This window comes from Nannospalax galili, unplaced genomic scaffold (assembly GCF_000622305.1).
Source record: "Nannospalax galili isolate Female #2095 unplaced genomic scaffold, S.galili_v1.0 scaffold1630, whole genome shotgun sequence".
NCBI lineage: Eukaryota > Metazoa > Chordata > Mammalia > Rodentia > Spalacidae > Nannospalax > Nannospalax galili.
The window spans coordinates 12,929-26,189 of NW_008327325.1; the positions used below are offsets into that span (position 1 = coordinate 12,929).

The 13,261-nt window shown below is 43.2% G+C and overlaps 1 protein-coding gene across 2 annotated transcripts in view; it reads left to right on the forward strand.

Annotated features, from left to right (window-relative positions):
- Positions 1 to 2,594: 2,594 nt before the first annotated feature.
- The window catches only part of Pigg (phosphatidylinositol glycan anchor biosynthesis class G), a 53,433-nt gene continuing 42,766 nt past the window's right edge, over positions 2,595 to 13,261 (forward strand). Inside the window, exons 1-6 of one of the 2 annotated variants that reach the window (XM_008855678.3) lie at positions 2,595 to 2,835; positions 3,703 to 3,908; positions 9,053 to 9,280; positions 10,336 to 10,358; positions 10,799 to 10,949; positions 11,898 to 12,039. In XM_008855678.3, coding sequence (XP_008853900.1) covers positions 2,682 to 2,835; positions 3,703 to 3,908; positions 9,053 to 9,280; positions 10,336 to 10,358; positions 10,799 to 10,949; positions 11,898 to 12,039 — 904 coding nt within the window. In that variant the 5' untranslated portion in view covers positions 2,595 to 2,681. Of the gene's footprint in view, positions 2,836 to 3,702; positions 3,909 to 9,052; positions 9,281 to 10,335; positions 10,359 to 10,798; positions 10,950 to 11,897; positions 12,040 to 13,261 lie in introns of those variants that run through there. The other variant, XM_029556921.1, reaches the window with a different exon arrangement.

Sequence of the window (13,261 nt, forward strand, 5' to 3'; positions counted from 1 at the left end):
CAAAAAAGTATGAAACCATTACAAAAACAGTATGAAGCTCCCTCAAAAATCAAAACAGAACTACCACATTATACAGTGATCTCATTTATTTTTTATTTTTATGTTTATGAGCATTTTGCCTGCATGTATGTAAGTGCACCAATGTCATGCAATGCCTACAGAGGCCAGAAGAAGGTGCTGGCTCCCCCAGAACTACAGTTACTGACCATTGTTAACCACCATGTGGGTATTGGGAACCAAACCCAGGTTCTCTGCAAAAGCAGCCAGAGCTCTTAACCTCTGAGCCCTTTCCCCAGCCTGCAGTGATCTCATTTCTAAGTCTATATCCAAGAGAATCAAAAGCAATACCTGATAGATCTCTACTCCCATGTCCATTGCAGCACAGATGCTAAGTGACTAAGTAGATGGATGGGAAAAGAAAATGGCACACACACACACACACACACACACACACACACACACACGAATATTGTTCAATGTAAAAGATTCTTTGTTGACAAAGTCTTCCTAGTAGCCCCAGTTAGTCTAGAACTCACTAGTAGACTATCCCAGGCTGGCCTCCATCTCACACAGATCCACCTGCTTCTGCCTCCCCAGTGCTGGGATTAAAGGTGTGGGCTACCATGCCCGGAAAGAGGAACTCTTGCCACTTACAATAATGTATATGGGCCTGAAGGATATTATGCCCAGTGAAATAAGCCAGACATAGAAAGATATACCAAGTGAGCTCATGTGGAATGTAAAACAGGCTCACAGAAGCAAAGCATGATATCACATGGAAACGGGATGTGATATTAGAAGGCATACACTTTCAGGTATAACATAGTGCCTACAACTAACATTACTGTTAAGGTTCAGATAGCCCCACCCCCTCCACCAACAGGGCCTCAAGGACCTTGTCAGCAAGCCCACTGAGAAAAAGGAACTGAGTTGATAAGCATCCTGGTCTCTGAAGTCAAGAGAAGCAGACTCTTCTAAAAGGCAACTTGCTTTTCCTTTGATCTCCAAAGACAAGATAAACAGATTCCACCTTTTAACCAGAGACCTCAGGAGCCACTTCAGCACAGCAGTTTTTCCCTTATCTTAAGAGGACAAAAACAAACACTTCCTGACCCAGATCCTAGCTGACAGACAGAAGGGAGCAGGGTTTAACAGTCCTGCTCTCCCACTTCCCCCCACCTAACTTAAAAAAATATATATATCTTCCTGCCTTCTGCATCCTCCCAGAAGCCTCCCCCTATAAAAGACCCCAGCTCACTACAGGGGCAGACATTTTCTCTGCCCGGAAGGGAAAGTGTCCCATGTGTTCCTTTGCTAATAAACTCTATTCTGCTGGAGTTTTATATGTGTCCTGGTGCTTTCTCCCAATCAACCCAATTCATCCATCACCTACTTTACCTATCAACTCCTGTATTAAATATTTTAAATGTGCTGAGGGTGTAATCTTATATTGTGTTCTTACAACATATACAGAAAAAGGGAAGCAAACTTCAGTAGGTGGTGAGATACAATTACGGCCTTGATGGTGGTGATGGTTTCTTGGATTTCATACTTATTCCTAAAATCACTGAGTTGCAAACATTACTTGGGTACAAAAAATAATAAAGGACTTGATCAAGAGTCTAGCGGAAAGTCAATACACTCCGCTGTGGTTATAGGGGTGATTACTGACACTCACTAGAGGGTTAACACCAGCAATCATTAACGGTAGAAACACAGCCCTCTTCCATTAGGGCTTAGAGCCACAGACCTGCCACAGGATCATCATTTAAGGTCTGGAGACACACCTTGAAGTCTGCGTTAGGCCTAGTTTTCAGAAAAAAACAACGTAAGAAGAGGCTTGGATCTTGTGACTTACAGGGGGAAAGCCCTCAGGAAGAACATGTGAGCAAACCAAGACATTTGCAGGTTTGTGGACTCAGTTCAAACACTGGCTTCCATCTCATTGCAGGAGCTCTGGAGCATGACTGCATCGAGAGTGGAACGTGCTGACCCTTTATACTCCATCTTTCACTCCTGGTACGACCACCTAGGGCTTAGCAGTTCCCATCAGCCAAAGACAGCTTTCCCAAGAAAGGGAAAGTTGATCACTGAGCGATGTCGCGGCCGTTAAGCTCCAACCAGATCGGTCGCTTAATCTGCAGACCTGTCTCAGAAACAGGGCACAGAGACTATTCCCGAGTGAAAAATGAAGCACTAACACTAGGCCGGAGGTGAAGCAAGAACATGTATGAAAGCTACACGGCACGTCTTCGCCCGCCAGAAACATCAGCACCCAAAAACTGCAACCCAGCAGGGACAGAGGATTGTGCCGGCGCGGGGCTCACCGGGATTGGATGGAGGACCAGCAGAAGTCGCGGAAAGCTTGGAAACCTGAGTGGGTGGTGAGAGGACTCTCCGTGGACGGAACTAGGGGCGCAGCTCCAGAGTGGGCATGAACTACCTGCGCGCGGGGCTATGCCGGAACTCCCCGGTGTAGCGCCGCAGCCGGCCAGTTAAAACCGGGAAAGGAGTGCTGGAGCCTCAGCCGGGCGGTCCACCTTTCGCGTATTTCCGGCGCGCTGGCGGCCCTGACGCAAGCCAAGAGGCGACGCCTGCCAGTCCTGTCTGTGGGCCCGGCTTGCTCACAGGAAGTTCCGGCTGGGGCAAGGTTCTAGTACCCGGCCCAGCGGGTGGCCACGATGCGGCTGCGCTCCGGGGCCTTCGCCGCCAGCTGCGTAGCAGTTGAAGTCATCGGGGTCGCTATATTTCTTCGGGGATTCTTCCCCACTCCGGTTCGTTCCTCTGCCAGGCCGGAGCACCGAGCGGAGACCCCGGCGCCCGAGCCTGTAGCCGGTATGGACCCTTTTCACGGTGGTCTCCTCTTTCATTCTGGTCCCCCCTCCTCCCAAGAAACCATTCGTAATGCTCAACGTTGTTTTCTGTATGGTACTGCTTTGTGTTAGTCGCAGCCACCGGCCCTACCTCGACCTTCCTCTGTGATCATCAGAGTAAGCCCCGTGTAATTCCTGCCCTGCCTCTTTCTTACTGCTCAACCGCTGGCCCCTTCCCTCTTTCCTAGGAAATCCTTCGGTCACTCCCAATTCCAGGCACCTTGTTTTGCCCAATAGGACACAACAGGTAAAATCCCTCCCGACCCCCCCCCCATTTTTCTACTACACCTCTTCCACCTGAATGGTTAAGGACTTTCTGCATTGGGCCCCTTCACAACCCAGAAATACATGACAGGTACAGGCTCTGCTGCTCTGAACTACTTCCACACAATTCCAGCCACCAGACAGGTACACAAAGTTTGTAAGCCCTCCAGTTCCCTACCTGCAAGGCTGTTTTCAGAGCAGCATAGATCCATACTGTAGGGCTCTTATGTCGGGGCTCCCCTGGTCTGCTACTCTTAAGAATTCACTAAATATTACTGGGACAGAAACTCATTACTAACATACAGGCCCGCCTAGCCCAGGAGATGCCCTCCTTCTTAGTAATCTGACACCTGTGAGTTCCTTACAACCCTTGAAGGAACCTGTCCTGTTGGGTCTCTTAGCTTACAAGAAAACAAACTAAGCACTGGCTACCAGGAATGGGCCTTCTTTAGGATTGCAATATGTAGATGTAGCAGATTGTGTGCTAAACAAACAAAGATTATGATGGTGCTTGAATACCAAGTAAAATTTAAATTTCTCTTTTTTTTTTTTCAAACACTTTTAGGATCCAGTTCAAACTGGACAAAGCTGCCACCACCTCTCTTCAGTAAAGTTGTTATTGTGCTTATAGATGCCTTAAGAGATGATTTTGTGTTTGGATCAAAAGGTGTGAAGTACATGCCCTACACAACTTACCTGATAGAAAAAGGAGCATCTCATAGTTTTGTGGCAGAAGCAAAGCCACCCACAGTTACTATGCCTCGAATCAAGGTAAATTTGATTTGCTGTTTCATGAATTGTCCTTTGGTTCTTTTGAAAGTTTAGAGAGATTTTCTGGCATACTTGGAATCTCAATTTTTAAAAAGTAGAAAATAATTTGGTACTGTCAGTTTTGCTGGGGCAGTACAATACTGAAGAAACCTTCTAACAGGAGGTGAGACCCATGATTTGTGCCACTTAAGTAGCCAGAGTTCATACTTCATGGAAAGGAGAGAAGATTTAGAGCCAGATTATCCAGTCAACCTAATCTAAGAGATGTCCTCCTCCTTGATAACCTGCTAGTCATTAGGTTTGAGGGAGCCTACTCAGTCTAGTCTGTTAACTTTATACATAAGAAACCAAACTGAGTTAAATTATTTGTCTAAATTATGTAATACAAAGAGATCAAACCAGTATAATCTGGCTTCAACAGTTGTTGCTTCTAGCACATAATTAGGCGATCATCCTGGTAGAGGTAATTTTGAAGTTCATAGTGCCCCAAAATCATGAATGAATAAATAAAAAAAAAATGATGTAGGGGCTGGAGAGATTGCTCAGTGGTTAAGGCCACTGGCTGCTCTTGCAGAGGACCTGGATTTGGTTCCCAGCTCCCACATGATGGCTAACAACCATCCATAACTCCAGTTCCACGGGATCTGGCACCCTCTTCTGGTCTCTGCAGGCATTGTACCCACACAGTGCACTTATATATAAGGCAAAACATTCATACACATAAATTTAATTTTTTTTTTTTAATGAAGCTCTGTAGTAGCTCTGGCTCAGACTACTTACAGAACTCGGTCCTGATATTATAATGGATATATGTTTAGAGTGTGCAGGTAAAATTCCTTCTGGGAGGCACAAATGACGTCCAGCCCCCTCCTCCCACCTCCTCCCTTGGTTCCTATGACAAACCGATTTCACCAAACTCCAGTGAGTTTATTGGGCTTACATACAGAGCAGTGGATGAGAGTCTACTTACAGGAGTATGGCCACAAAAAAGTGGTGAGAGACCCTCCCCATGGCTTCCTCAGCTTATATACCCTTAGCCCCTCCCCTTCTTGGGACTACAATAGTCAGCAAGCTTCACTGTGATGATCCTAGGCAAGCAGGTGCAACCAAGCTTGGAAAGAAGGCATCTGTCCATGGTCTGTCAGAAGACAGTTCTGTGCAACAGGTTGGAAACACTACTTCTGCTTCTATGGGGCTTTGAACCTCTATGGAGATACATAGTCTTTAGACAAATGAACATACGAATAAATGTATAATTACAGTGTGATGAGTGCCTGATGGGAAGGATATGACACACAGTATAGGGGCAAGTGGGCTTAGAGCTCAATTGAGTTTTTGGAATGAGGAAAGCCTGGAGGAAACTATACTGAAAAAAGACTATCAGGATGAGTAGGAGAGTTCTGACAGATACAGAAGTATTTGAAAATCTGTGACTATGATGCATTTAATATGGAAAGCCCTGCTTCCTGTCTACAGCCTTTTTTAAAATTTATACTTTTATAGTATATGAGTGTATTGCTTGTATGTGTATAACTGCACCCATGTTGTACAATACCCACAGTGGTCAGAAGAGGACATTGGATCCCCTGGAACTGGAGTTACAATGGTTGTTAGCCACCATTGGGTGCTGAGAATCAAACACAGGTCCTCTGCAAGAGCAGTCAGTGCTCTTAACCACTGAGCCTATAGCCTTTATATCTCAGACTAAATGATTCTTCCATAAGAGTTATTCAAAATTGACAGCCACTAAAATAGTCTTAGTTAAATATATTATTGTATATTCACAGTCTGGAATACTTTGGAACTTTTTGTTTTGTTTTGTTTTTGTATATTTGAGACAGGCTGTCCCTGTAGCCCCAGCTGGCCTGGAACTCGCAGACCAAGGTGGCCATGATCTCACAGAGATCTGCTTGCCTCTGCCTCCTAAATTCTGGGACTAAAAGCATGTGCCACCGTATCTAACAGAACTATTTTCTAAAAGTAAAATAGCTACATGTTTCCTGAAAAGCAAGCAAGTTGCAGAATATAGCACCAAATATATTAAGATATGATCGTAAATCATACGGATTTGCTTATTTGTGATCATGTGTATATTAAAAAAAAAAAAAAAAAACCTAAAAAGTTACTCACCAAAAGGTACTGGTTACCTTTAAAGAGTAGAATTCTCAGTTGACTGAGACTCATGTTTAAAAAAAATAACTTTATTTAGGGATTGAAAAGAGCTCTTCCTGTTCTCTCAGAAGACCCAGGTTGTCTTCCTAGCACCCACATGGCAGCTAACAGTGATCTGTAACTCCAGTTCCAGGAGATCTGATGCCCTCTTCTACCTCCACAGGCACTGCACCTATGTGGAACACTTATATATATGCAGACAAAACAGTCATAAACATAAAAAAATTTTAAATAAATATTGGGGTGATTTTCATACAGTACTGTATGTTGCATATTTTTATGTGTATAATAATGATGAAATTTAATGAATATGTACATCCAACGAATCTCACCTCAACTTGTCTAAATATTGATTATACTGGGAATGGTGGTGGTTGTTGCTGTTATTTTGTTTGTATGATGATTAGCCTGAACTAACCTGAGAAGTCTTTCTTCCTAAGAATATGCAGCAAATGATGTCTTGCTTAGATTTTTTTTTAATTCTTCTTTTAATGATTTATTTTTATTTTATGTATATGAGTATTTTGCCTGCATGGATGTATATGCACCACATGTGTGCCTGGCACCTACAGAGGCCAGAAGAGAGTATCCAATCTCCTGGACCAAGAGTTACAGATGGTTGTGAGTCATCATGTGGGTACTGGGAATCCAACCTAGGTCCTCTACAAGAAAAGCAAGTGCTCTTAATAGCTGAGCAGCTCTCCAGCCTCTAGATTTTTAAAAAATTATTTTGGGGGCTGGAGAGATGGCTCAGCGGTTAAGAACACTGAGTGTTCTTGCAGAAGACCCGGGTTCAAATCCCAGCATCCACATGGCAGCTAACAACTGTCTGTAACTCCAGTTCCAGGGGATCCAACAGCCTCTTCTGTCCTCCACAGGCACTGCATGATTTACCTACAGTGCACCTACCTACATGCAGGCATAACACTCATACACATAAAAATAATAAATAAAATACTTTTTTAAATTATTATTTTAGTGGGGCATGGTGGCGCACACCTTTAATCCCAGCACTCGGGAGGCAGAGGCAGGCGGATCTCTGTGAGTTCGAGGCCAGCCTGGTCTCCATTGTGAATCCAGGACAGCTGGGGCTACATGGAGACCCTGTCTCAAAAAGGCCAAAACAAATAAAATAAAATTTATTATTTTATTTTTATTTTTCTAAGACAGGGTCTCCTTGCTCCAGCTGATCTGGAACTTGCTATGTAGACCAGGCTGGTGTTGATCTCACAGAAATCTGCCTGACTCTGCCTCCTAAATTCTGGGATTAAGGGTATGTACCAGAATGCCCAGCCCTTATTTTTATTTTTAAACCAGTCTTTCAGAGGGCTGCTTTGGTTCAGTATAGTTTAGTGGTCAGCCAGTGATTGGCAAAGGTTATGCTTAAGCATATCACACAAAAAGGCATCCACCTTCTGCCATGACTCATATGGGCTGGGACACTGGCTGTTAAGGTAGTTTTCAAGTCTGACCTAACTCTCATTATTTAAGCAGAGCCTTCCTCTCAGCCAGAAAAACTAATAACTGGAGCTATCTACAAGTCTCTATAGATTCCCAGAAATAACAGATACTTAGAAAACCTGACCATAGTTTTCTTATTCCCCAGAACCCCTTTTTGAATTTCAGGATGGTTTCTGCCTTTCACACTCGCTTTAATGAAACCCATAATAAAACGTCAGAGAAAAAAATGACATAAGAAAAACCACAGGTACAGTGTTTCCTTGAATAAGGACTTCTCAGTTTGTTGCATAACATTGATGAATATCAAAGTTCTGAAATTATTTCCCTGGATAGTTCTTGCCAGCTTTTCATTGTTCTTGGGGGCTAGAGGGTTTGACAGGCTCCTCAGTCTGGTGTTCTGGAAATCTGGTTCATTCATATTTACATGTTTGGCTAGTGATTAGGCTCAATGGTAGAGCATTTGCCTGGCATAGATGAATTCTGGGGTCAAGTCCCAGAACCTTAAAAACGTTTGTTTTTATTTGCCACTGAATTTCAGAATTCCTTTCAGAGTCCTTATCAAGATTGGTGTTCCTTTTCACATCAACTTCATGGATGCTGATGTCTTAGGTGATTATTTAACTCCAAATCATGAAGATTCATTACTATTTCTGTGGCCTGGTAGATTCTGTGATAAAAAGTGGAATATATTGACTCCACTCTATCTCAGAAAGATAGGAGAATAGTTCATATCCACTTCTTTATATGGTACAACTCTAGAGATGGAGTCTGACATCCCACTAACATCCCTGGTCCAGCTCACTTTGAGAGCTGCATACAGACAGGTTTTCCTCCTGCTTTTTACTTAGCGGTAGATATTAGACTTGCCTGATTGTTAGGTTTGGGGTTTGTTAGAGTTGGGGAATTTGCTTGTCACATGGGGCAAATTGAATCTTAAGTGGGACCCTGAAAAAGGGTCTGAATATGCAAGTTCTTATTTTCAATGCATGTACACATACCACGTTTGCCTCAACTGTCATTAAACCATAGCTACTCTTGACTGCCATTATTATCTAACTATTCCTATCTTCCTTTATCATCTTCCCACTAAAAATATTACCTGAACCTTGTTCATTAAAACAGTCAAGTCTTCTCTATTGAGTTTGATACTTTTGTCCAGAATCTGTGTCTTATCTCCCCCACCACACCCAGCCCACTTGCTTTCCTAGCTTTGACTCAACCCTTAGTATAGGACCTGCCCTGCTTTTGTGCCCACCTGTTTCACCCCCAAGTGATCTTCTGTTTCTTCTGTTGCATTTTTTGGATCTGTGATAAAATTCTTGTTTTGTTTTGTTTGCTTCCTGAAATAGGGTCTTCTTATAGCCCCAGCTGGCCTGGAACTCACTATGTAGACCAGGCTGGCCTCAAACTCAAAGAGATCCACCTGCTTCTGCCTCCCAAGTGCTGGGATTAAAGGCGTGCGCCACCACACCCAGCTCCTGTGATCTAATTCTTAATGTTTCTTCCTGCAGGCATTGATGACAGGGAGTCTACCAGGCTTTGTTGATCTCATAAGGAACCTCAATTCCCCTGCGCTTTTAGAAGACAATGTGATAGGACAGGCAAAGGCTGCTGGGAAAAGAATGATCTTTTATGGAGATGAAACATGGGTTAAATTGTTCCCAAAGCATTTTGTGGAATATGATGGAACAACATCATTCTTTGTGTCAGATTATATAGAGGTAAGTTTCTTTTTCTCTGTTTTCTTTTTCTTTTTTCTTTTTTTTTTTTTTAAATTCAAGATCTCATGTAGCCCACGCAGGGCTGGAACTTGTAGAAGAGGCCAACTTTGAACTCCTTACCATTCTGCCTCCACTTCAAGAGTGCTGAGAATACAGCATGTACCACATGCCCAACTTCAGAGGTCAGTTTCTTAAAAAGAGAAATATGCTTACCTAGATAAAGCCTGGTGCCACCATTTTCCACCAAGAAACAGTGTTATTTTGTGTGTGGTGTTTATTAATTTATGGAGTGGTATGGTGAGATTATAAAAATCTTTTGTCACATAGTCAGTTATTGCTGGTGGTGGAGATACCTGCCCAGCATCTGTTTCTAAAAAACTAAAATCAGACCAGGGGACCCTTGGCTTGTGCCAGATCAAGAGTGGCTTAATGTCTCTTGATAGGCTTTTTATTAAGAAGATCAGCCTATAAAATTCATACAAAGCTCACATATGATTAATGCTCAAGCAGTATAAAACACATAGCAATTTTCCCATCATAACAGTAAGAAAGCAGCACAGAATGCCCAAGGTTGTGGCAACTGGCCCAGTAACAGACCTCCTTTGATGGGTGCACAGATGGGGGCATGACAACCTGTTCCCAGCATTCCAGAAAACAGATGTCTTATCGGAATTCCTCCAGCACCCTGGGAGCAGACTGTCATCACCACCGCCCCCAAACCTCTGCATCAACAAAGTCCAAAGATGTCCATCAATTGCTAGGAGCATGTTAACTTTAGTGAATGGAGCACTATTGTCCTTAAGGGACAAGGGAGGTGGTTACATGGTAGCATAAACCCCAGTGCAAGTGTGAGCCAAGGTGTGTAGGACCCAAAATACAGATCAGTTGGGAAGCCGTTGAGGGCACAGAGGATCAGGAAGCATGCCACAGCAGAGGAGCTACATCACTGAGTATGAACTTTCCTAGAGGGATAAAGGGAGGTAGCAGAGCTATAGGACACCAGTGCCTGCCTGGGATCCTCTAGCTGTTTGGATCTGTAGGGAGAGCAGAGCCTTATAAAATCTTACCGAGAGAGGCATCTACCCATGCTGGTGGGGTACAGGCTCCAGCAAGGGAAAGACACTTCTCTTTGTGGTACATGTTTTAGTGAGAGGGAAATGGACTCATTGAAGACTCCGGGCTGAGTAGGTTACTGGCCCCATCAGGGGCTGCTTACCTACTAACATCTCTAAGATATTTGCCTCAGAAATGGAAGACGTTGTAAGTGCTGTCTCCTTCACTCTAAGAACAGCCTTCTCATAGACCTGCTACTTACTCTTAACTCTGAATACTGTGCTATCTTGATTAGTTGCCCTTCACCCTTCATACCCCCTGGATGCTTGGGGCCTATTTAACTTGCTCATTTGTTTAGCTTTAGTTAAGCCCAGCAATGCTCCCACAGGGGAAAAGAAATGTCAGAATAGTTCGTGCTTTTTTAAATTTTCTATGTACTAGCGTGGTGGCGCACGCCTTTATTCCCAGCACATGGAGGCAGAGGCAGGCGGATCTCTGTGAGTTCAAGGCCAGCCACTATCTAGGGCTAGACCACATTGGCCACATTTCTGGGCCCAGCAGCCCCCTAATTGGGCACAAGCTCAATGAAATGGACAGTATCCTGATGAAGATTCATACCTCACTGCTGTCAAAGGTAAGGCTTAGAGCACATTCCATGGTGAGGGAGTTACATGTTGCTGATATTTCCTAGAAAGAATAGAACTGCCTGAGAGCTTTGAAACACCATGTCCATTATTAGCCACTCAGCCATGCTTCTGCCATAGATGTCACCACACAGACTTGATGAGTCTTACCTAAAGCTAGGTACCTTCTAGATCACTGTTCCTAGGTTGGCAGCTTTTGGTGGAGTTATGTTCTGGCCAAGAAAGGCACATGAGAAATATAGCAGATAAAAACATAAGTATGCCAGAAAGTGGTTGGTGTCACAGGAAAACATGGGGCAGGAAGAAGCAGTACTCCTGTACTATGGAGAGACTATAATTTTAAATGATGTGTTCAGAGCAATCTTCCTGCCCATGTGACATGAGCAGACCCTTGAAAGGAAGGAGGGTTAGATGTATACTATCTGTATGGGCATATGCCAAGTGGTGAAGCATTAAGGGTCAAAAGCCTGCCCAATACCACTGGAGCAGTTAAGGTCAAATGGCCAGAGCTCAAGGTTGAGGTGCCCCATACACATGCCTTCCCATATCTAGAGTTCTTCCTGGGTGCTAAGTTTTTAAAATTCAAACAGACCTGCAAAATGAATGCCTTTAGGATATCCCTTGACAGGAAATTGGGGCAGGAGGAGTTATGTGCTCACAGCCTGGAAATGGCAAATACAAATCCCCTGCTGTCAGAGGCCATAAATACAACCCTGATATGCTTTGTGAGCTATGTAGTATTTTTCCTTTTACTTGTAGCATGATTTGACTTTGACCCTTTGATCTGACTGACCATAAGCTTATAGGAAGAGCTCTAATGCATTGAGGAAAAGGTCCTATTTATAAACTAAAGCTAAGTTCTACAGTTGTTTCCTTTGTAAGATTGTATATGTTTTTCCCACCCAAGTGCAGCTGAAAGGTTCTCCTTTGCCTTACAGGAAAGAGAGACTCTCTCACCCAGTTTGCTGGTTCTCTGTAGTGACCATGGAATGTCTGAGACAGGGAGCCATGGAGCCTCTTCCACAGAGGAAGTAAGCACACCTCTGATCTTAATCAGCTCTGCATTTGAAAGGAGACCTGGTGAGAATTAGGAACAATTAACATTTTAAAAACTATAGTCTGGTATAAATTTGAAATATCATGAGAATGAAAATCAAAGAGGAACTACATATGGTGGCATATGTCTTTAATCTCAGCACTCAGGAGGCAGAGGCAAGTGGACCTCTGTGAGGTCAAGGCTAGACTGGTCTACATAGTGAGTTCCAGGCCAGTTGGGGCAACAAGGAGACCCTATCTCAAACAAAAAAAAAGTTAAAGGGGAGATGGACAGTCAGGACTTCAAGTTTACATCCTTTGCCCTGATTTTCAAAATATAAATACTCTTTGTAAAAATACAAATACTCTTTTAAGAACTTTGTTGAAGGAAACCTAGGTACTGAAGTAGTCAAAGAAAATTTGCCTGGACCAGTGAGATAGCTCACCAGGTAAAGGCACTTATCACCAAACCTTATGTCCTAGGACCCACATCGTGGAAGGAGAGAAATGACTCTCTGAATTAGCATGCATACACCCATAACACACACACACACACACACACACACACACACACACAAAATAAATAAATAAATATATAAATACATACATGCATACATACATACATACATACATACATACATACATACAAATAGTGTAATTTAAATTTTTTTAATAAAAAAAATTTACCAGCAGCTAATACTTAAAGTGGCCACTATTTAAAACCATATGTTGAATAGCAATGACAGCTAGAATCAGGAATTGAGAGAGAGGAAAAGATGATCAACTAGCTGAGACTCTAGCCCTCAGAATCAGACCCAACCCTTTCTTTAACCTGTACCTGACTTACCTGACCTGATTATCCCCGCATAGCTGTATGCCCTGTGGCTCTGTAGGCTTCCACATAGGCCTCCATGTAGGCCTCCATGGACTGACATGCATACAGTGGGTACAATAAGTGCAGCTGAACCCTGTGGATATTCCCTGGTGTGGTTCTATAACAAAATGCAATGGGTTTACATTTTGGTGAGTGCAAAAGCCAGAACAAGCACAGCCAAGACATGAAAGAGTGGAGAAAGATGTATTACCTGCAGTAAGCAAAAAGAACATGGAAATCATTTCCAAAGCAATGCTTCCTCAGACATAGGAAGCATGGGGACTTTATTTAGGGAACTTATACATATTCATATATAGGTTGGACCATTCCTAGGCATGCTCAGTTAAGGAGTATATTCCTGAGCATGTTCAGTTTAAGGTCATAATTTAAAAA